General features: G+C 51.5%; 8 protein-coding genes across 8 annotated transcripts; 4 read left to right on the top strand and 4 right to left on the bottom strand.

Annotated features, from left to right (window-relative positions):
- Positions 1-1330: 1330 nt before the first annotated feature.
- Positions 1331-3430, top strand: K460DRAFT_324115 (amino acid transporter). The gene is made up of 2 exons (XM_040930563.1): positions 1331-2784; positions 2838-3430. The coding sequence occupies exons 1-2, from the start codon at positions 1586-1588 to the stop codon at positions 3226-3228; spliced, it is 1590 nt and encodes a 529-aa protein (XP_040792199.1). The 5' UTR covers positions 1331-1585; the 3' UTR covers positions 3229-3430.
- Positions 3431-4449: 1019 nt separating this feature from the next.
- K460DRAFT_399748 (uncharacterized protein) lies at positions 4450-6498 on the bottom strand (the record flags this gene model as incomplete). Its single annotated transcript, XM_040936259.1, has 1 exon — positions 4450-6498. The coding sequence occupies one exon, from the start codon at positions 6496-6498 to the stop codon at positions 4450-4452; it is 2049 nt and encodes a 682-aa protein (XP_040792198.1).
- Positions 6499-8332: 1834 nt separating this feature from the next.
- Positions 8333-9280, top strand: K460DRAFT_243280 (aquaporin-like protein; the record flags this gene model as incomplete). Its single annotated transcript, XM_040927327.1, has 2 exons — positions 8333-8635; positions 8714-9280. Coding segments are annotated over 2 exons (870 nt in total), but the record flags the coding sequence as incomplete, so codon positions are not given.
- Positions 9281-9531: 251 nt separating this feature from the next.
- Positions 9532-10263, bottom strand: K460DRAFT_399746 (uncharacterized protein; the record flags this gene model as incomplete). The annotated part of the gene is made up of 1 exon (XM_040936258.1): positions 9532-10263. The coding sequence occupies one exon, from the start codon at positions 10261-10263 to the stop codon at positions 9532-9534; it is 732 nt and encodes a 243-aa protein (XP_040792196.1).
- Positions 10264-10589: 326 nt separating this feature from the next.
- Positions 10590-12896, bottom strand: K460DRAFT_324107 (glycosyltransferase family 90 protein; the record flags this gene model as incomplete). Its single annotated transcript, XM_040930562.1, has 2 exons — positions 11022-12896; positions 10590-10931 (listed from the first exon to the last, which is right to left on the bottom strand). The coding sequence occupies exons 1-2, from the start codon at positions 12855-12857 to the stop codon at positions 10590-10592; spliced, it is 2178 nt and encodes a 725-aa protein (XP_040792195.1). The 5' UTR covers positions 12858-12896.
- A 299-nt stretch (positions 12897-13195) lies between these two features.
- K460DRAFT_360496 (Rtt106-domain-containing protein) lies at positions 13196-14880 on the bottom strand. The gene is made up of 3 exons (XM_040932283.1): positions 14697-14880; positions 13978-14643; positions 13196-13920 (listed from the first exon to the last, which is right to left on the bottom strand). Exons 1-3 carry the CDS (start codon positions 14848-14850, stop codon positions 13385-13387), a joined length of 1356 nt encoding a protein of 451 aa, XP_040792194.1. The 5' UTR covers positions 14851-14880; the 3' UTR covers positions 13196-13384.
- Positions 14881-15528: 648 nt separating this feature from the next.
- Positions 15529-16579, top strand: K460DRAFT_399743 (uncharacterized protein; the record flags this gene model as incomplete). Its single annotated transcript, XM_040936257.1, has 3 exons — positions 15529-15575; positions 15621-15861; positions 15914-16579. 3 exons carry the CDS (start codon positions 15529-15531, stop codon positions 16577-16579), a joined length of 954 nt encoding a protein of 317 aa, XP_040792193.1.
- A 1066-nt stretch (positions 16580-17645) lies between these two features.
- Positions 17646-18999, top strand: K460DRAFT_298227 (uncharacterized protein). Its single transcript, XM_040929758.1, has 2 exons — positions 17646-18130; positions 18227-18999. Exons 1-2 carry the CDS (start codon positions 17714-17716, stop codon positions 18677-18679), a joined length of 870 nt encoding a protein of 289 aa, XP_040792192.1. The 5' UTR covers positions 17646-17713; the 3' UTR covers positions 18680-18999.
- The last annotated feature ends 260 nt before the right edge of the window (positions 19000-19259 follow it).

Genomic DNA, 19259 nt, shown 5'->3' with positions numbered 1-19259 from the left:
GGGTCAACTTTATCGACGAAGCTTCATTCCCTTTCCCATTCTCCCAAGGATACAGCACGATTAGGGTTTCATTTCCACAGGTTGCTGCACCAGGTCTGAGTAAGATGGAGTTTATATACCAGGAGGCGGTACTGAGTGCCGGCTGGTTACCGTTCAACAAGGCTATCTCTGAAGCTATAGGAGCGGCGTGCATGACCGGAGAGGTCATAGTGCGTATTCATTCCCAAAGTACGCCCCATTATTTGTCACCAAACCTGCGTTTCCAGTTTAATCGGGTCGAAGTGAGGAAGAAAGGCAAGAAAAACGCGACAGACGCACAGGGTGTACAGGATGGAGTTGGAGAGTACGTCGAGACGTTCCTGCCTGTAGAAAGTTGGCGGGCCATAGCGTAAAATTTAAGTTTAGCATTGTTAATTTACAGTTCTTGGCTTTTTCAACCGCTTTTCGATTTGCCCGGAGCGATAATCGTGCTCGGTAGGTCGGTAGCCGACGCTTTGACCTTGACAGGTGATTTATGGAAGTGTGAGGTGGTACCACGGAAGAGAATTTTAGATAACTAGCTATTGGGAGCCTTTACCGCGACATTTATGCATGGATATTACTTGCGGACTACAGCATCGCACAACTAACGCAGCACAAAGATGCTTGGAATTACTTGACAATTTGCTCGAGGTCGAAGTCATCCTCTTCACTACACGAGGGGGAATCGTTAAGTAAGATACCAAAGGGTTACCACTTATACTACTAAGAATTCATTTTCTCTCATTTCCTTCGGCGATGGCGTTCGGCCGGCCAATATCAGCTGCGGTCTCTTCTAAATTAGTAGTAACCAGTCATTCATTTGGTACGGACCATATCATCGTGCCGCGTGACCGTCTTGAACAGTGTAGGTCGACTTTCTCACCCCGAAGGTCTCTGAGGCTATGTAGGCTACCGCGACTCAATTAACCCTGGGTTTGAATTTTGAAAGTAACTGTAGTGCTAAGCCAACTAGCGATAGCTCAACTAGTGCGTAGGCACTTTTAAAATCTTCTCTTGTAGTGCTAAGCCTGGATACTAAGGAAGTAACGTTCGCCAAGCACCTCGACCACGGCGTGCACCGACGAAGGCTATCCTTATAAAGGACAGTGAAAATATATCTAGCCGATGAAAGCCGCTCGAATGACTGCCAAGGTATTAATGATTGGAGATGTATAACTCGCGGACTTGCGTGCTTCTCACGCGCAATCACGTTTTGCGCTAGTATCATGCACTATGCCCGATCCGGAGCAGTTTCCGTGATCCAGATTTTCATCACGACATCAATGCCATGCGAATTCAACAGGCAGGACGGTCTTTCGGGCTTATATTGAGTAATAACTTGTCCTTCAGGATCGTATTCGCTATTGGCACGTCATCGGCACGACCGAAAAATTCGCCATAATGGCGTCTATGGTCGCACTCTGACCACACCTCACCCTTGGATCACAAGAGGCAGGTCCCTAAGTTGGCTGACGGCGTGGGTTTCGTATAAGACGGTCTATAACCTAGTGCTTGAGGATCAAAATCTCCACCTACAGTAGGGGTTCTCTTCTCCACCTCTACCATGTCGAAGTTCTTCTCCTCGAAGCACGGAGTCACATCGGCGACGACATCTAACGACACCAAGGAGAACGAAGTACCACAAACAGATATTGACAATGGCTCTCTCTACCATGTTCGCCAGGCCAAGCGCCAGATCGGTGTCACTTCCGCCGTCTTCCTGATCTTTAACCGCATGATCGGCACTGGCATCTTTGCTACACCCAGCGCCATCTTCACCCTCTCCGGCAGTGTCGGCCTCTCTCTCTTCATATGGGTTGCGGGCATGCTCATCGCCGCCGCCGGTATGGCCGTCTACCTCGAGTTCGGCACGGCTATCCCTCGCAATGGTGGTGAAAAGAACTATCTCGAGTTCGTCTATCGCAAGCCCAAGTTCCTGGCTACCGGCCTATACACTGGATACGTCGTCCTCCTTGGCTGGGCTGGATCCAACTCTGTCGTCTTCGGAGAGTACATCCTACACGCTGCGAATGTTGAAGTCAACCGCTGGAACCAGAGAGGCGTCGGCCTCGCTTGTATCACCACTGCTTTTCTCATCCACGGTCTGGCTCTGAAGTGGGGACTAAGACTGCAGAACCTCCTCGGGATAATCAAGCTGCTGATCATTCTCCTCATCGTCGTATCCGGCTGGGCAGCATTGGGAGGCGCGCTCAAGATCGATAAGCCACACAACTTCGATAATGCCTTCAAAGGCACGACGGGTAGCGCGTACGGAGTCGTCACGGCCCTATACAATGTCATCTGGAGTTATATCGGCTACAGCAACGCCAACTACGCTCTGAGCGAAACAAAGAATCCCGTGCGCACATTGAAACTTGCTGCACCGTTAGCTCTCGGTTCGGTCGCGGTCCTCTACATGTTCGTGAACGTCGCCTACTTTGCCGCTGTACCCGCCGAGGAGATCAAGGCTGCGAAGCGCCTCGTGGCTGCTTCTTTGTTTCGCAATGTTTTCGGACCAAAGGCTGAACGCGCGCTGTCCGTCTTCGTTGCTCTCTCCGCCTTTGGTAATGTCCTCAGTGTCATTTTCTCCCAGGGTCGCCTGGTGCAAGAGCTTGGTCGCGAAGGCATCCTCCCATTCTCGCGTCTATGGGCCAGCAACCGTCCTTTCAATGCGCCGCTTGCCGGTCTCTTCGAGCATTGGCTCGTCTCGGTCATCCTCATGTTGGCGCCTCCGCCAGGTGACGCGTACAACTTCATGGTCAAGTAAGTTTGATGACATCAAATTGTAATTCCTCAATATGCTAATATGGGAACAGTGTCATTTCTTACCCTCTGGCCATTGTGAACGTTTTCGTCGCCGGCGCTCTTATCCATCTCTACCTCAATCGCAGCAAGTGGAACTGGAACCCGCCGATCCGTGCGTCTCTGCCAGTTGCAATCTTCTTCCTACTCAGCAACATCTACCTCGTCGTTGCGCCTTTCGTGCCACCAAGCAACGGAAACAGCGTCTACGAGTCCTTGCCATACTACCTCCACTGCGTCGTCGGTTTTGGTATCATTGCTGCTGGTGGCGTTTACTGGTTGATCTGGGCCAAGATCTTGCCAAAGATCGGCCGTTACACACTTGTGAGGGAGGAAGTGGTTGATGAAATTGATGGCTGGGAGAGGCACATCTTCAGACGCGTACCAAACGTGAAGTCAACCTAATTTGTAACGGCCATGTATAAGATAGCGTAAAACATTTCAATGGGAACAACCCTCCGTTCGAACAATTCACTCGATTATCCACTCTTCTCCCCGTGTATAGTCAGCCGCATCAACTACAGAACAAATTCGGCCCATCCGACCTACAAGTCGTAGTCTGCGTATCAGCAATCTTCGTCCATGTACCCTTCACCTTCTTGATCCCCCCAACAAAATAATCGTTATGCGCAAACGTATACCCATCTACATCCACATCCTCGCTGCACCCGCCCTTATTCTTTCCAGCCGCCAGGGGAGTTTGCGTGCAAGCCACGGTACGCTGGTAAGTGTTCCAGGGCAGTGTATCGTACCAGTTGTGAAACTTGCAGCGACCAACGTGTGCGTTGCAGTTTGTTGAAGGGTTGGTCGTGTACAGCATTGCTTTGCTGGATTTGTTTTCTACGCGGCCGCAGGGGACTTTATAGAATTAGTTGAACCTTGTTTTTAAAGAACAAGGACTTGGTGGGGAGGGTTGCATACAGGGACAGCCGCGACAGGAGCCGCTAAGGACTGGGCCTGGTAAGAGTGCAGCGAGGAGGAGGAGGGAGGCTGTGTTGATTGGGAGCTTCATTATCGTGGAAGTAGATGGATAGATGCTTGTTGAACTTGTAGCTGATTAGGTTCCGAACGAGAAGAACCTCTCAACAAGTCAGAGACCGAATCGGTCGCTACTTATACTTAAATTCCAGCATGTTTTCTACAGCTTTCCTCCTCGAAGCTGAATGCTCGCATTCACGATGTTCTATACGAAGGAGTTCCTCGGCGAACTATTTGCGGGGTACCACGCGACTACGGGCATTAAACTACTTGAAGAAAATGGCCCGGGGTAGAACCATGTTGAATCTAATGGGTGGATACCGTGTTTTCACAAGCGAGATTTAGGTGCAGGTACGGAGCAGTTATTGGGTTGCTGTTTCCGCCCCCAAAAGAAGTTACATGGAGCGTTCTAATTTAGGTGCACCGCTAAACAAAGACATGAGTTTTGAGGGATGTGGGAACGCCGATATTTGAATGGACTTGTATTTTTATCATATCCTTAGCGACGTACACTCATACTAGAGTGGTATTGTGCAATGCCTTGCATTGATTCCTATGTATTTCTCCAGGTGATGTCAGGTATAGAATGTATACACATATCTACACATTGCTACTCCGCAAAATAGCCGTCTAATCACCTTACCTTCTTCAGCTTTGAGCAGTCGCCCACAAAGCGCCCAGGTATACATATCCAGCAATAACAACCATCATGATCATTTGTCGAACGCGGCTGGGACCTCCCGCTTCCACAAGCACCCAGATCGGTAACAGAATGAAAGGACAAACTGCCAAACCGGCAATGAACAATGCGCCAACTCGCTCAGGATATGAGGAGCAGAACAACATGATATCAGCTGGTCGAATAATGTGATTCTGCACCTCTGGGCAAGTCGCAGCCATGAGGTATCCGACGGAGCAGCTCGGGAGAGCGATGCGGACGTGCTGCTCTATAAAGGTGACGACATATGCAGTCGCGTTGTGAATAGCGCCAAAGAGAGGGTAGCGTGGCTCTGCCTTGACTGGAGTTATCGGCGCCATGTTCTGGAAGGCCTCCGAGGCTGCCTCGACAATTTCTTCTACTTTGACAACTGCTTTTTCAAGCGCTTGCTCGCAGGTGACAGTGGTTTCTTTCTCGCGTGCAATGAGTGCAGGCTCTCGAGCATCTGGCGGTTGGACGTAGAGAGGGCTTGCGACCACAAAGCTCTGCTCAAGGAAGCTATCCTCGTTGATAGACAACGAGTCATCTACAACATCCTCGGACACAGGAGTATTCTCGAACTCGTCGATGCCAGCGTGGATTATCAATCCTCGCGATAACTCTCCGAAACCACTGCCGTCTGCCTCCAGTAGCACACTGTCCGTTGAGTCCGGTGTCTCTTCGCCTGCAGTGGTACAGGTCTTTTCAGATGGAACGTCAGGCTGGGAAACTGACTCTTGTCCAAAGTTATTAGAGAAGTCAGTGTGGTTCTGGAGCTCGCTGGCCGAAGAAATATCTTCGCGGTCAATATTAGGATGTTCATAGTCGGCATCGAAGTCTGAAGTTGATGATGCGTAGCGGCCGTTGTCGAACGTGTTTGCCTGGCCACCTTTATCTTCGTCAAAATCGACTAGCTGGAAGGGCCCAAAGAGAGGCGCAAGCGAAGCACGCTTGATCCAGATTGGAGCAACATTGGCCCCAGGCTGATCTTGGGTAGCAAAGTCAAGTCCAATAACGTCATGGAGAAACACAGCAGCGCGATCCTGTCGCTGAAGCAGATCAGTCAACCTAGACTCCTCTCCCAGCGTCCGCTTTACGCCATGGCTACAATCTGGGTCATGGCGATAAGCCCAGCCATGCGGCATATCACACGTGAGACGAAGATTCTCGGTTGCAATCTGGATTTCTTCCTTGGTCAAGAAGCGCGATATGTGGAGGATCCAACCAGCCATGTGGTTGCCAGAGTTGCGAATGAAGGTGCGAGGGCCGACGAAGGGCGGCTTTGTTGAATTCGTCATCGGATATGAGGCATCGGGTGGGCCTATCATGGGGCAACGCTCTGCGGCACAAGGTGAAGTAGGGGCCATGGAGATTGTGGTAGACTCCTCCACATTCCCACGCTCAATGTTTAGATACCCAGACCAGAGCCAGAAGATTGCAAGCTCGGTAAGGTTGATCTCACTCCCACTCAGGTTCTTCGCTAGATGGAGCCATTTGTCTTTGTCTGGACCAAATGGATTCTGGATGGCGGTATGTGGGCCCAGGATTGGCGCCTTAGCTGAGCTGGTGATGAGATGCTGTTTCGTGAATGGCGCGGGGCCAATGTCGGCATCTTGGATGAAGCGATACTCGACGACAGGAAAGCGTGAGCTCGCTTCCATATCGTCAGATTCTGAGGTACTGTCGCTGCTATCTTGCTCAGAGACTTCACCATCAATAGATAGGATGTCTTCGTATCCTTCGTCCAATGAGTTTGAAGGCACGTCTTGATTGATAGAGTGGACAAAGACGTAGTCGGAATCAGCGCTACTATCGTTCTCAGAGGTCTCTTCAATCGTTGGCAAGCCATTATGAGGTTGTACGCTCCATGGGCCAGCGGCCAAGACTCCATTGACATTCACATGATCAACGTGAACGCTAGGCGAGTCGTCGAGGTTTGTCAGGGGTGAAAAAGCACGGGACCAAGGGCCAGGAAGGCGTGGTTTAGAAGGAGGCGACATGTCGAAAGACGTATTTGCCAGTGGCGTGAGGATTGGCTTGGTTGAGATGATGGATAAACTTGGCTGCTCAGTCGAGTCTGTGGGGTTGTGATTAGGTTTTCGGATGTGGGTATTGAGTGTTGTGGATCCGGACGATGGTGTTTTATGGGCATAGGAGGCAAATCTGGCATGCCTTTCACACACAGTGGTGCTAGCAAGCCTGCACTGGGTCACCCACATTCATTGAGCAAGCACAACCCAAATTGTTGCTTCACAATGTTCTTGAATCTGAGAGCCTCTCTTGATAAATTCCTCGCTGGAGCGAAAGATAACTCATCCACCGCCACAACTAAGAAACTTGTTGTAACAGTTGAAGAATATGCCATCCCTCACGAGCATTTCCATGTTGAAAAACTACTTTGGCACCCGTGGCCCAAGCCAAACTGGATCCTTACGCGACATGCATCACATCGTACCTTCAACTGCAGCTGAAGACCTGGATGTGCCCGATAATTCTCTAGTGGAGCCAACAGATGCAGAAATCAGTGGCTCGGACCAGACTAAGGTCGAGGATAGAGAGTGGACAAATGAACAGCTAATGGACGATGCAAGGCCAGGACGGCGCACAGGGAATAGCGAACAGGGCCTAGGGTGCAGATCATTGTGAGGGAACTGCAGAGACTGACTAGGGGGAATATGACGGATAGTAGAAACAGTCAATGAGAAATATGGCGAATCTGAGTTGAAATAGGACAGGCTGAATGAAATTGATGAGAAGCAAGAGTCTTCTCCACGTAACAAGGAAAGCGGTGAAACAGATAGAACCCAAGTTTCCTACCAGGTAAAGATGATCTTGTGCATAGTAATATCAACTCGTATATCTGACGTAGGTCCTGTCTTATCTTTGTACTCGTTATGGCTGGCTGGTGTTCGTGTCCGTATGTCGTGCAATTTGGTGAAGTAGCCACGCAGCAGCGTGTATCGACGCGTAGGGCGGACGTAGCGATATAGACAAACAACTGCGCCAGTCGAAATCTTTAATGTCTGGCGATCAATATGTACTTATTACCCACCAGATAGTTGCTGACAGCAGCCACGGCCGCCCATCATCTTCGTCATGACATCATCCCCGCTAGCCGACAGGCTAACCCCACACTATGCATCGATCGTCCCCCCATCCCAGACGGCACATCCTCACCATCAACGAACGAAACCACCACTCACCGCCATGCGTTTCGAAAAGCGAAGGCCAGCTGAACACGCAATGTCGCCGAAGCCCTCGGTAAGATGTCGAGTCTGTGGACGCCAGATGCCGTGATGGTGTGCTGGAGCAATTGCATATGCAGGGTTCACGCTAGATGGGCGTCTGGTTGGCCGCGCCGTCGTTGACGTTGCAGATGGCAGTGTAAGGGAGAGCGAGCGGACGTTGCTGCGAGACGTGGACAGCCTTTATGGAATGCGTAGTTGTACGACCGAAGAGCCGTGGTAAGCGGGTGGACGCGTGCCGTACGCCACTGTCGTCTGTCTTGCGGGGCGAAGGGGGGGATAATTGCTGCAAGACGTCACATATTGCTCGAGGTTTGTCCTTTTTTATTTTGGGAAGGAAGGCTAACTTCATTCCTCGGAGCTTGGACTGTTTGTCTTCATCGATTTGCTTTCTCATACTAACAAACGACCGTTCTCGTTATTCTTTTTCTCTGTTCCAGGTGCGTTTGTTGACGCGTCTGCTGGGTCTCGAGTATCCTCGATCCCTTGAGACGTCAATTTCCGTCTCAACACCTCCACGATGGCGCTCAAGAACCTCCTTCCCCTCCACAAAAAACACGCACCCACAGCCTCGGGCGAACCCAAGACTGGCCACCCCACAAAACAGCGCCAAAAGTCCTTCATCACGAATCGATGGCGCAACGAGCTGGTTGCTGCTGCTGCCGAGTTCGCTGGCACATTCATGTTCCTGTTCTTTGCGTTTGGAGGAACGTCCGTTGCAAACACCGCTGCTAAGTACAGCGATGCGGCAACAGCGGGTCAGGAGAGTGGCAGCATAACACAGGCGCCGAATACGAGTGTACTGCTATATATCAGTCTGGCGTTTGGGTTTAGCTTGATGGTCAATGTTTGGGTGTTCTTTCGGGTCAGTGGTGGGTTGTTCAATCCAGCTGTAAGTGTCTCCCGAACCACACGAAGGAATTCGGGAAATGGAGATGAGATGGGATGAGAAGCTAACAATGCTGAATAGGTCACGCTCGGCCTCTACCTCATCGGCGCTATTACAGCAACCCGTGCAGCCCTCTGCTTCGTCGCTCAAATGTTCGCTGGCATGTGCGCTGCTGCCGTGATCCAGGCCATCCTACCGGGCCCCCTCAACGTTTCGACAACCCTCGGTTTCGGCGTGTCTGCCGCGCGCGGCGTCTTCCTCGAAATGTTCCTCACATCACTCCTCGTCTTTACCATCTTCATGCTCGCGGCCGAGAAGCACAAAGCGACCTACCTCGCTCCCATCGGTATCGGCATGTCTCTCTTCGTAGCAGAACTCGTCGGCGTATTCTTCACGGGTGGAAGTTTGAATCCTGCACGGAGTTTTGGTCCGTGTGTGGTTACGCGGAACTTTCCTCACTACCATTATATCTACTGGTTTGGGCCACTGATGGGCACACTACTTGCGTATGGAATGTATAAGATTGTGAAGTTGGTCGAGTACCAGACGGTCAATCCGGGGCAGGACTTTGACGATCACGAGGCTGCGCTGTTCAAGCCTCCCGAGGACCCTGAGACCGCTGAGCAGGTCGAGCGTCCTAACGTCGCTGCTGCTGCTGTGGAAGAGGCTATTCGTATTGCTAGTAGGTCGTCGGGGTCGGGCGACAGTCCAGAGCATGGGTATGGCATCGAGCAAACCCTTTCTCGAGACCAGGAGCGGACAGGACACGCATCGCAAGTCAATGGTGTCAGGCAGTGAACTTGCCTTTCTTCTCGTATACAGTTGGCTGGGCGCCTTCAGGTAGCAAAACCGGTTCAATTTTAGGATTCAGTTCGGTCGCTGAAATGCTCCAGGTCCCTTCATGGTGCGCACAAACACAGCCTCATATCTCCTCCCTTGAGCAGCCCCCTTCGTGCATCTCCTAGCCTCGCTTCTGTCTTGTATACCAGGAACCACGCCAAGCAGTGTGCTATCAGTATTGCAAATGCGAAAAGGAATAGTAGAACCGCCAAAGCCGTGGTCATCAGCCATAATATCGACATGCCCGACAATGTATGCTTCTTCTGTGCATGCCGCTGCGAATGACTGCCAGGCATAGTATTATGCCCTTGCGGCTCCGGCTCGCCCAGCCCATCCGGACTTGGTGGATGTAACGTTTGCGCCAGACCTTCTTGCTCCATTTCCCTTCCACTCTTCTGAGGTAGACTAGGCGGCAAGACAAGCCACTCGCCCTTCAATCCCGTCCCTGGCCCACGCTTCGGGAACGGCGGATCCCAAGGCTTCCTCGAAGCATTCAGCACACTTTGCTGTTGCGCCTGCGCCTGCGCCTGCTCTGCGGTTCCACTATCCGCACCCGTCGTGCCGTCGGCTCCGAAGCTCGACGTCTCCTTTTGCTGTTGCTGTTGTTCTCGCTGTCGTAGTGCGTGGCGTCGTATGGAGGGTGGTGGTTGTTTGAAAAGTATCTCGGGTCGTGTCTCTGCGTTTAGCTTTGAGCGAGCGTGGGAGAAGAGTTTGGTGCGGGGGAGTTGTACACTGAGGATGGGGAGGCAGATCGCGAAGAGGCAAGCTAGGAGAAGAATTTGCCCGCTCATGCTTGCGTTGTTGAGGGTGTAGTTCTGTGGAAATTTGCTAGTAAAGATAAGTTGGTGATTTGGGTGCGTGTAAATGGCTTCGCAGGGTCAAACTCGAATCTTATAGGTTGTTAGGTGAGTCGTTGAGGACGTGGGTATGGATAGAGAGTAGGTCTTCGTGATAAAAGACACTCTGCGGTGCGGTGAGGATCGATGTGTTTAGACGGGCGCGTGGCTTGGGGTCGTTCTTGCCATCTTCGCAGGTTGGCGGTTACCTGGGATTGTCGAGGTCACGTCCGTCCACCAGAAATACTTCATCTTCCATGTCACAGCCTTTCTTACTACCTTCAGTCCTCAAGCAGATCGTCAACCCATCCCAGTCGCTCGCGCTTGTCATCTACGATCCTGGCATATTCAAGCAGTAACCGATATACATATATCAGCATGTCTTCTTTCCTCAGTACCTTCGCTGCCCACTCTTGTCCCCCTTCAGCGATCTCTCTCGCCGCCGCGTCATGTCCATCCCCGTCCCGTTTCCGCGATGCGCTGTGTACGTGATCGAAGTCATGGGGCTCGTTACCGCTTTGAGAGTCAACGCCAGCTGAGGCTGCAGATAAAGAGGCGTCGTAGCGATGGTTCGCCTCCATCCCAGCTGCGGGCTTGGTATGTTCGTGCGCATGCGCATCTTCCTCAGCCTCTGATATTGGCGTCTTGAAGTGGTGCTCATGCTGCTGCACCTCTACGACTGCATGTGGAAAGTGTTTGGCTTCCTCGCTAACATGTGTCCCTTGGAAGTACTCCAAGATGCCGTATAGGTCGACGAAGGTATTGTCCATAGGCACATAGTGCTGCCACGGCACGATTCGGCTGTCGTACCATTTACGATAGACGCTTGCCCGAAGCGTAACCTTTTCGCTTTTGAGACATTTGACGAAATCACCGCCATCGTCACCGCTATCACCGTCCACCACTATTGCATACTGGTACTTCGATTCTTCGTCGTCCGTGGCAGGCTTCGCGACCGAAAAGTACTCGCTCATGTACGGGCACCCGTGTTCTTCAGTGTCCACATCGCACTTCAAGTCCGTGAACGCAGCGTCCGCCCTACCGTTCACCCACCCAGCGAGCTGCCCCCCTTTCTGGCTCTTCAGATGGTACTCGTTTGCGGGGAGGAGCCGGAAGTTATTCGCGTAATCCACGCCGACAGTGCTCTCATTGCCAGTATGTATCGACGCTTCGGCAATCTCGACATGGGTTGCGTTCAGCATGCTGACGAGACGATGTCGATGGAAGCGCTGCCAGTATCGCGCCGGATCGTGGCCTTCTGTTGCTGGACCCCGCCAGAAGATCTTGTTAGCTTTCTCTTCCCAAGGTACACGTGAATTATCTAATAGCGAGGCTGACAAATTCCACTCCATAGCGCCCGGGATGAGGATCTCATTACTCATTGACAGCTTCGTGTCGCCAAATAGAGGGAACAGTTTCGTCGCAACTTTCATTGCTGTGGGTGCTACGAATGCGCCGTGTAGGCCCTGGAGATTGGGTTGCTGGCATGCATCTACTATGTGTGTCCAGTTCTGTGCATACCCTTTTAAGGTTCCGCCTGGAAGCTCCACAGGCAGAAGGGCAGCAGCCGAATGTACCTCGCTGGTCTCACCTTCTGGGCCCCAGATATCGTCGAATACATGGCCGTGCCTCGCTGGTGTTCCTGGAGGGCAAGATGGGCGCACAAGAGACCAGAGAGGCCGTGGGCCCAGATGCGAATCCGGGTGCGTGAGTCTTGGTCCAAGCCATTTTGGGTCAAAAGTGTAGTCCGCAGTGAGCCTGCTGATGTCCTCCATACCAGTGTAATTAGTAGCAACGTCGGCGGAATATAGCAGCATAGGCCGCGCAAGTGATACTGCAGTGTCCACCGTCTCCCAGGGCACTAGTAGCGCGGGCTCATCGTTCACGTTGAACGGGATATCCATATCCGGCAGTGTCACATTCTCATCGTCCGCCAATGTTCGGAGCATGTCCGCCCACATATCTAGCTTTGGGTACACGTTATATGTATGCGCTTCGACTTTCCCGTTACGAATCGATATCTTCGGCGAGAAAACATGTGCCTGCTTCCGTAGTAGGACCGGTTCGATGCTCCAAAACGGTGCTAGATCGTGATATATCTGGTCCCAGAACTCCTCGATGACAATAGAGTTTTGCTCGACAGCGTAGTGATACCAAGCCTCGAAGCCAGGTGGCGGATGGCGAAGGCGATTCTTTCTGTACGCAGCAGCTGCGTCGTGTAGGCTTGTCGTTCTGCCATCTAGCAGCGTTTTGAACTGCGCTTCAGCGACGTGCAACAAGTGGTCGATGGCATGTACACCGTCTGGCAACTGCTCTACTTTCTCCTCGTCTTTCCCAACTTCACCATTTTGCTTCGCCTTTTCTTCACCACTACCCCCGCTCCACTCCCACAATCTCGTCCCAGTCCCGAGCTCTACGTCTGTAAGAGCTTCTCCTCTCGTCCAGTTCAGCGTGTACACTACACCAACAAGCACCAAGCCCGTCAAAGAAACTAGATACCACAACGTGCGCCACGCAGTGGGGATACGCATTGTCGCGTATCGTCGCATCGCGCCAGGTAGATCGTCCGCGGGCGTGGGATCCGGAACCCCAATGTGAAGATGACGCGGGTTGTGTCTGCGCATGCGGGCGGGTAAATGCTAGGGCATTGTGGGGCTGCGGGTGTTTCAATAGTTCAATGAGAGAGTGTGGGGGTCGAAAAGCGTTTTGGGTGCATGAATAAAGGCATTTGTGGGGGTCGAGCAAGTATAGAGAGAAGGAGAAGCATTGCCAAAGACGAGATGGGAGTAGAGATGTGAGAGGGATATGCATGACTGCGAGATAATTGAATCTGGATGCGTGGTAGAGCCGGGTAGATTGCGAAAGGCTGTGGGGTGCGGCAATTAATTCGCGTGAGTAACTGGGATACTTCTGGAGCTCATCTGGAGTTAATTTGTGAGACTTGGCGTGTATAGACAGAAGAAGAAGTGTAGCAGTGTGAGTGCTCAAAGTGGTATATAGCAATGCAAAATGTACCTACCGTCAACAAAATTCGCTCGTGTTCGACTTTTGTAACTGTACAGCATTTGGGTGCTCCTTATTCTTCCATCTCTTCGCCATCTGCTTCATCATACTCTTCCTCGACGTTGGCGGTGTCGCCCTCTTCATAGTCTCCACCACCTTCCTCGTCGCTTTCCGACCCTTCTCCCTCGCTCTCGCCCTCACTTCCTGGGTCAAAATCGTCGTCTTCCTCTTCCTCATCTTCTTGGTCCTGCAGCTCACGCTCGGCCTTTTGTAGTTCGCTTTCTTCCTCTTCGCCGCCTTCTTGTGCTGCTGCACCATTCGCTGTCTCCTTCTTCCCTGTCTTGTTCACATTCAATTTCTTCGCCCGCCGTGCAGCAGCCAAACTGGCGTCCTGCAGCCCATGTTGCTGCACGTATTCGTTTATGCCGGCAAAGTCTGCCTGATCAAGCATGCCAAACTCAATCTCTTGTGTGGGGGTAGTGATGACGAGGTTGAATGTATTACGGAGGACCGCGGTGTATGATATACTATTTATGGCGGCGAAGTCGAAGAAGGCGAGAGGCTTTTTGAAACCGTAGAGGATTCCGACGGAGGTAAAGAATAGGTAGCCTATGTATAGTGATTAGTAGACAGCAAGGAGGCTAGGTGGTTGATAGAAGGGCGCACCTTCTTTGCTTCCCCTATGCGCCTTGACGTGGTATGCTTTCTCGCTCTTACGATGGCTTTCTGGGATTGCGCTCGAGAAGTCCTCGGCGTTAGGGAATATGACTTCCTTGGCAGTACCCGCTTGTATCAAGCAATGATGTATTGCCTCTGCCATTGGCCCTGGGCCCGGGTCTTCACCGTCGACAATGTTCTTGCCTGTCGCTTCTTCGAATGTCCATACCACCGGCTCTGGCGGCGAGGCCTTCAGCTCTTCGGGTAGCGGGTTCACGCCATCGCCGTGTACGGGGATGATGATGAAGTTGTGCTGCTTCTTTGCTTTCTCGGGGATAGGCAAGCAGAAGACCTGGTCTACGTCCTTCCAGGCTATTGCAAATTCGATGCTTCCATTCGCGCCAACTGCCCGGATGCCACCATCCTTTCCATCGAGCAGCTCGAGGGTAAACTTCTTGCGCTGCGGTATGGAAAAGCTAACGCCAGGGTATGTCCGCCATGCCTTGTTTGCAGTGCTGATTAGGCTACCGCCTACTGCTGGAGCGCCGTCGTGTGTGCCGTTGCTGTCCTCGAGCTTGCGCTTCTTTGGGGCTGGTTCGGGGGCGGGCTGTGTGGTTTGGTTGAGGATGTAGGTCGAGATGTCGCGAAAGAGGGTGCTTTGGGTGGGATTCTGGTCTTTTGCGTATGTCAGTACATGTTCCCATAGGTCTTGTTCAGGTTAGGTATACCTATGGCAGCGTGCACACGCTTCCGCAGCTCTTTGTTGCCCGCAAAAGCAACGTCGACTTCCTGTGGATGCGGTGCAGTTGTAGGAGACTGTGGCTGTGCTGGAACCGGCACTGTTGGGGCTGTAGCCCGGTTGTTGAGGGCTGTAAAAGCCATGTTGAGTGGTGATGCGGGCTCCCGGTGTTGCTGTCGAAGTTGGCGGTTGACGCGTCGCAGTTAATCGCGACTTCCCCGAAATAGCGCCTCAGGCTGCCTTGTCACGTCACCAATCCATCGCACCCCTCAATGCCTCCACCAGCATCGCCTGGCTGCATCCGCGTTTCAGGAATTAATGGTAGACCTATCTCTCTGTCGAGACTATTTTGAAGCTCACTAGCGAATGACTAACAATCTTGTTTCCTATGGAACTGCACAGAACACCTCGCTCGCCCTCGACTTGCTGCCCGTGTTAAAACCACCGGATTATCGAAGAGAAGACCACAAGGGGCCAGGTACAGCCTAAATCTCGGAACTCTGTTATTGAACAGGAGTCGGTGTCGACCAGCATTGAAGACACGCTCAATTAAAGCGAGTCAGACACTCACGATGACCAAGAATTGGTGACCATCACCACGGGTGAGCCATGGCAAGGGCCCTACCACCTGGAGATAATTAGAACTTCACGAAAAGTTGTCTGGGTACTCCATAGTCTCCCTGGTACTATGTAACCACGTTTCCGCAAAAATCGTGTCCAACCACAGCTCACACGTTGATAACAAGAGCAGTTCCCACATCTCAATTTCTCTCATATATCTTCACATCCACACTTGCTATCGACCTCTCTAGCAAACTACCATGAGTCTCCAAGACGACAGTGACTGGACTGGGAAAACAGGCGCGCCGTGAGTGTGATATTTCCTTTCGTAAGTTACTGCTAATTCGCCCAGCGTTCCGGACCAGCCTGGCGACACCTTCACCTTTCAAGTTGGCAATCCTTCGAAATGCTTCCGAGTTCACAAGAACCTACTCGAGACCGCGTCGTGGATCTCTAGGCGCATCAAACATGCCCAGTTCCAGTCGCTCATGGAAAGCATCCTACGAAAGACATTGGAAGATCTGATGAAAATCAGGCATGACCTCTCGTGCCAGCCAGGTACAGTGGCTACGGTATGGGTGTTAAACCAACGGGTAGGTTCATCGAGGTATATTGGGTTTTGCGCAACCCTAACGTGTCCTGCAGGCTATCTGGGGACTTTTCAGGTATTCCCTTCTCAACACGCCCGACGAGCTCCGATACACAGCTGCGGATGTATTTTTGATTCTCTTGGATATACTACGAATTCCAGACGATCCCGGTGTACCTCGTAATGTTTTCACTTCTCAATACATCTGGCCCAGACTGGGAGAACTGGAAGACGGGGACAACCCTCCAAAGTTCGCCTCCATTCTACTCAAAGCTATTTCAAATATAAGGACTCGGTTGCAGCAGTTGGATCAAAGGGAGCGAGTCTCCGCTGGCCATCTCGTCCTCCACGATGACGATCCCGAAGTCGTAACAATGTTTATTCGCGCTCTCTGGTCCAACAACCTTCAGGCTCAAGAACCTAGTGGCCAGCTAAGAGATCTGTCATGGTCCGAGCTCGTCAATTTGCACGCTTTCGCGAAACGTATGGACGCCGAACTTCTTGTCGAAAGGATCAAGTTTGAATTGCAGAGAACCCTTAGCCAGGCACCCAATACGATTGCGATCGAGACCCATATGACCCCGACGATAGATCAAGATATCCGACAGCTCTGCACACTAGAACTTATGACCCGTAGGTTGCGAAATGTAGGCATGACTGAGTTGGATGACAGTTCAACCGAAGATTGGGAGATGATAGAACAACCCCAGATGGTTGCATAGTAGTACCATCTATATTTGAGGCCCTTCTTAACGACTGCTGCCATAGCGACAGTCTTTTGGGCAATCGTATCGGCAATCGAAAAACCTCCGCTTTGCCTTTCCTCAATAACTGCAAATCGTAGAGCCTCGGGTGAGGAAACCACGTTGACCATCTCATATGTATTAGAGACTACACCCTTAGCGTTTGAAATTCGTATCGGTTTACGTTATGAACGCCCTTTGACTATTTGTGTCGTTCACCGCTACAAGGGGTCAAGTATCGTTCTCTAAAGGTGCCCACTCATTCTGAGCAACCTTGGTGTCGTCGACCGTTTCAGCTAATCCTGCCTTCTACATCCCACAGAACCAGCACTGCGCTGCATTCCTTTGCTTCGTTCTGATCTACGTGCGACGTGAAAAGTCGACGATCAACATCATGCGGATAATTCCAAGAACGCCTTGCACATGACAGGGCACGTACCAAATAACTGGTTAGGCTATATACAGGAACGTTATACTATCTACGCATTCCGAAGCAGGTCTAAGGTTTTCTGCAAGAGGTTACAAGTACTTCTAACGCTTAGCGGAGTATGTTATTGCGACGCGAAAGAATTTTAATTAGCGCACAAAGCAGACTGTGCATGTCGCGGCTCTCAAACACCTTCCGTCTCGCTTCGACAGCACAACCAATCCTTGACGGTAACAGCTGTCTGACACCCGCTAACTGCATTGCACTTACCCCAGAGCAATCCGGAGATCCATCGAACCGTCAAAGCGAGACCTTGTCGACAACCAAAGAACAGCCCTATGCTGGGAGACAGCATTGACAATCGATTTTCGACCAGCGGTGAGCGTGTGAGTGTGAACGGTAACAGCGGCTGTCCAGGCAGTCAGCTTGTATGCGATGTGCTTGGGCGGCTAATGGAGAATATGTATCTCTGCTGCGTCTCGTTATCTCAATCTTCCAGCCTTGCTTCTCTTTTTATCTAATATCGTCATTGTCAGACGGCAGTTCCCTTTGCCCAATTTCTTCCATACTTGGAAAAAGGGAATAGCGATAGTTGCGGCATAATCTTCTAATAACAAAGTGTCTGAAGAGATTGGGAGTAGCGGAGCAACCTTTTATCGAACAGCAACAACTCGACAGTCACCGAAATGAGGAAAGTCGAGTTCAGCCTCCCGTCGATCGCTGGCAAAGCAACATCGCTCTTCCAACCGCGCAAAGATGCCTCGCCCATGTTCAATCGCCCGCTCGACAGCGCATGTCCGCATCATAGGATAGCCCGAATCCTCTACGCCACCTTTCTCACTCTCTTGATATTAATCTCGATACCTGTTGTCGCGCTCAAGGCAATGACATACAGCTTCATTGAAGACAACCGCATGATGGGCTTCATGTTCGAAACTACGGAAAGAGACGGGAGAGAGAGCATATCGGTAGTAATGGCCGCTTTACCGCGCATGCTATACCATGCGCCGGCGAAGCTCGCGCTGGTCGCAGCCGTCATCAGTATCTTCCTAGGAGCAGCGCATCTAGGCTTCGTAGGTGTAGACTGGAAGAACGGCAAGCGTGTACGTGCTCCAACCCCCTCATTCCTTTCTTTTCGTAACCGAAAGAAAACAAGGCGGAGGTGACCAATCGACCAAAACTAACATGCAAATCATCAGACGCAAACTTACGCGTTCCGCCGCAACATCATGTTCCTCCACATCACGAATAGTATCCTCGTCCTATTCGCCCTCGTCTCCATCTATGTCACACATAAATCGACTTCCCACTTCCGCGATGGCTACGTCAACCTCCGCGCGTCGCGCATGGCAGACACTTCAAGCGAGAATTTCTTCCGCTACAACATTGGCACCTTTGACCTCGAAACATGGTCATGCGAGCTGAAAAACGTCCAAGGCGCGACCATGGTAGCAGAAGACTACGGAAAGCAGTGCAAGATCGAAGTCGCTGGGCGGGCGGTTATGATCCCGTTTGTTATTTTCGCCTGGCTGGTAGCTGGGATAGGGATCTGGGGTCTTGTTGGTGGGGGCAGGAGGGGACCTGATGGGGAGCGGATCAAGACTGAAGAGGTGGGGTTGGAGATGGGCAAGATGAACGCTACGGATGAATAGAGCTCTTTTTCTCTCTCCCTTCACCCCTCTCGTCTCCTTTATTTATAGTAATGTTTCTGTCGCTCTCTCAACGCCTTTCATGGTAATACTGTCCTTTTTCTTTTTCTCCTATGCTTTGTAGAGCAGATGATATCCCCACGTCCTACCGCGACCACTTTCGTTACCTAATACGCTGTATACACTACGATGATAGACTTGCTTGGCTGGCCGAGAGTTTAGCATTCGGCGCGCATGGGATCAAACTATGCGATCAAGAAGACGTTGCCAAGTGCTGGGACGTCGTGGTTGTGTTTCTTAGTTAGAGGGAATGAATGAATGCCAATTGTGTGTAACCTTTTTGCAACATAGGTGAAAGTGGTATATGTGAGGGTTGAGGGGATTCACGAGTGTTGCCTAGAATAGACTAGATGGTGTCAGGGTGTCAGCTGAGTCCTTGACTGCTGATATTTTGTATATTTACTGAGTAAATTGTTGCAGATGGGTAGCGAAGCAGCTCCTCGGACTCAACCTTAGATTCTCGGTGAAATTATGCTGGTCTCTCGTTGTTCTGCTTGTAAGGTTGTCGCAGCGCTCTTGACGT

The sequence above is a fragment of the Cucurbitaria berberidis genome (assembly GCF_010015615.1).
Source record: "Cucurbitaria berberidis CBS 394.84 unplaced genomic scaffold K460scaffold_1, whole genome shotgun sequence".
Classification (NCBI taxonomy): Eukaryota; Fungi; Ascomycota; class Dothideomycetes; order Pleosporales; family Cucurbitariaceae; genus Cucurbitaria; species Cucurbitaria berberidis.
This window is presented reverse-complemented; position numbering and strand designations above follow the sequence as displayed.

Excerpts from the sequence above, each read along its gene's own strand:
- K460DRAFT_360496 (XM_040932283.1), bottom strand. The coding sequence starts at position 14,850 with ATGGCTTTTACAGCCCTCAACAACCGGGCTACAGCCCCAACAGTGCCG. Across the intron at positions 14,644-14,696 it reads GCGTGTGCACGCTGCCATAG|ACCAGAATCCCACCCAAAGC; the intron begins GTATACCTAACC and ends CATACGCAAAAG. Across the intron at positions 13,921-13,977 it reads GCATAGGGGAAGCAAAGAAG|GCTACCTATTCTTTACCTCC; the intron begins GTGCGCCCTTCT and ends CACTATACATAG.
- K460DRAFT_298227 (XM_040929758.1), top strand. The coding sequence starts at position 17,714 with ATGAGGAAAGTCGAGTTCAGCCTCCCGTCGATCGCTGGCAAAGCAACA. Across the intron at positions 18,131-18,226 it reads ACTGGAAGAACGGCAAGCGT|ACGCAAACTTACGCGTTCCG; the intron begins GTACGTGCTCCA and ends GCAAATCATCAG.
- K460DRAFT_324115 (XM_040930563.1), top strand. The coding sequence starts at position 1,586 with ATGTCGAAGTTCTTCTCCTCGAAGCACGGAGTCACATCGGCGACGACA. Across the intron at positions 2,785-2,837 it reads GCGTACAACTTCATGGTCAA|TGTCATTTCTTACCCTCTGG; the intron begins GTAAGTTTGATG and ends ATATGGGAACAG.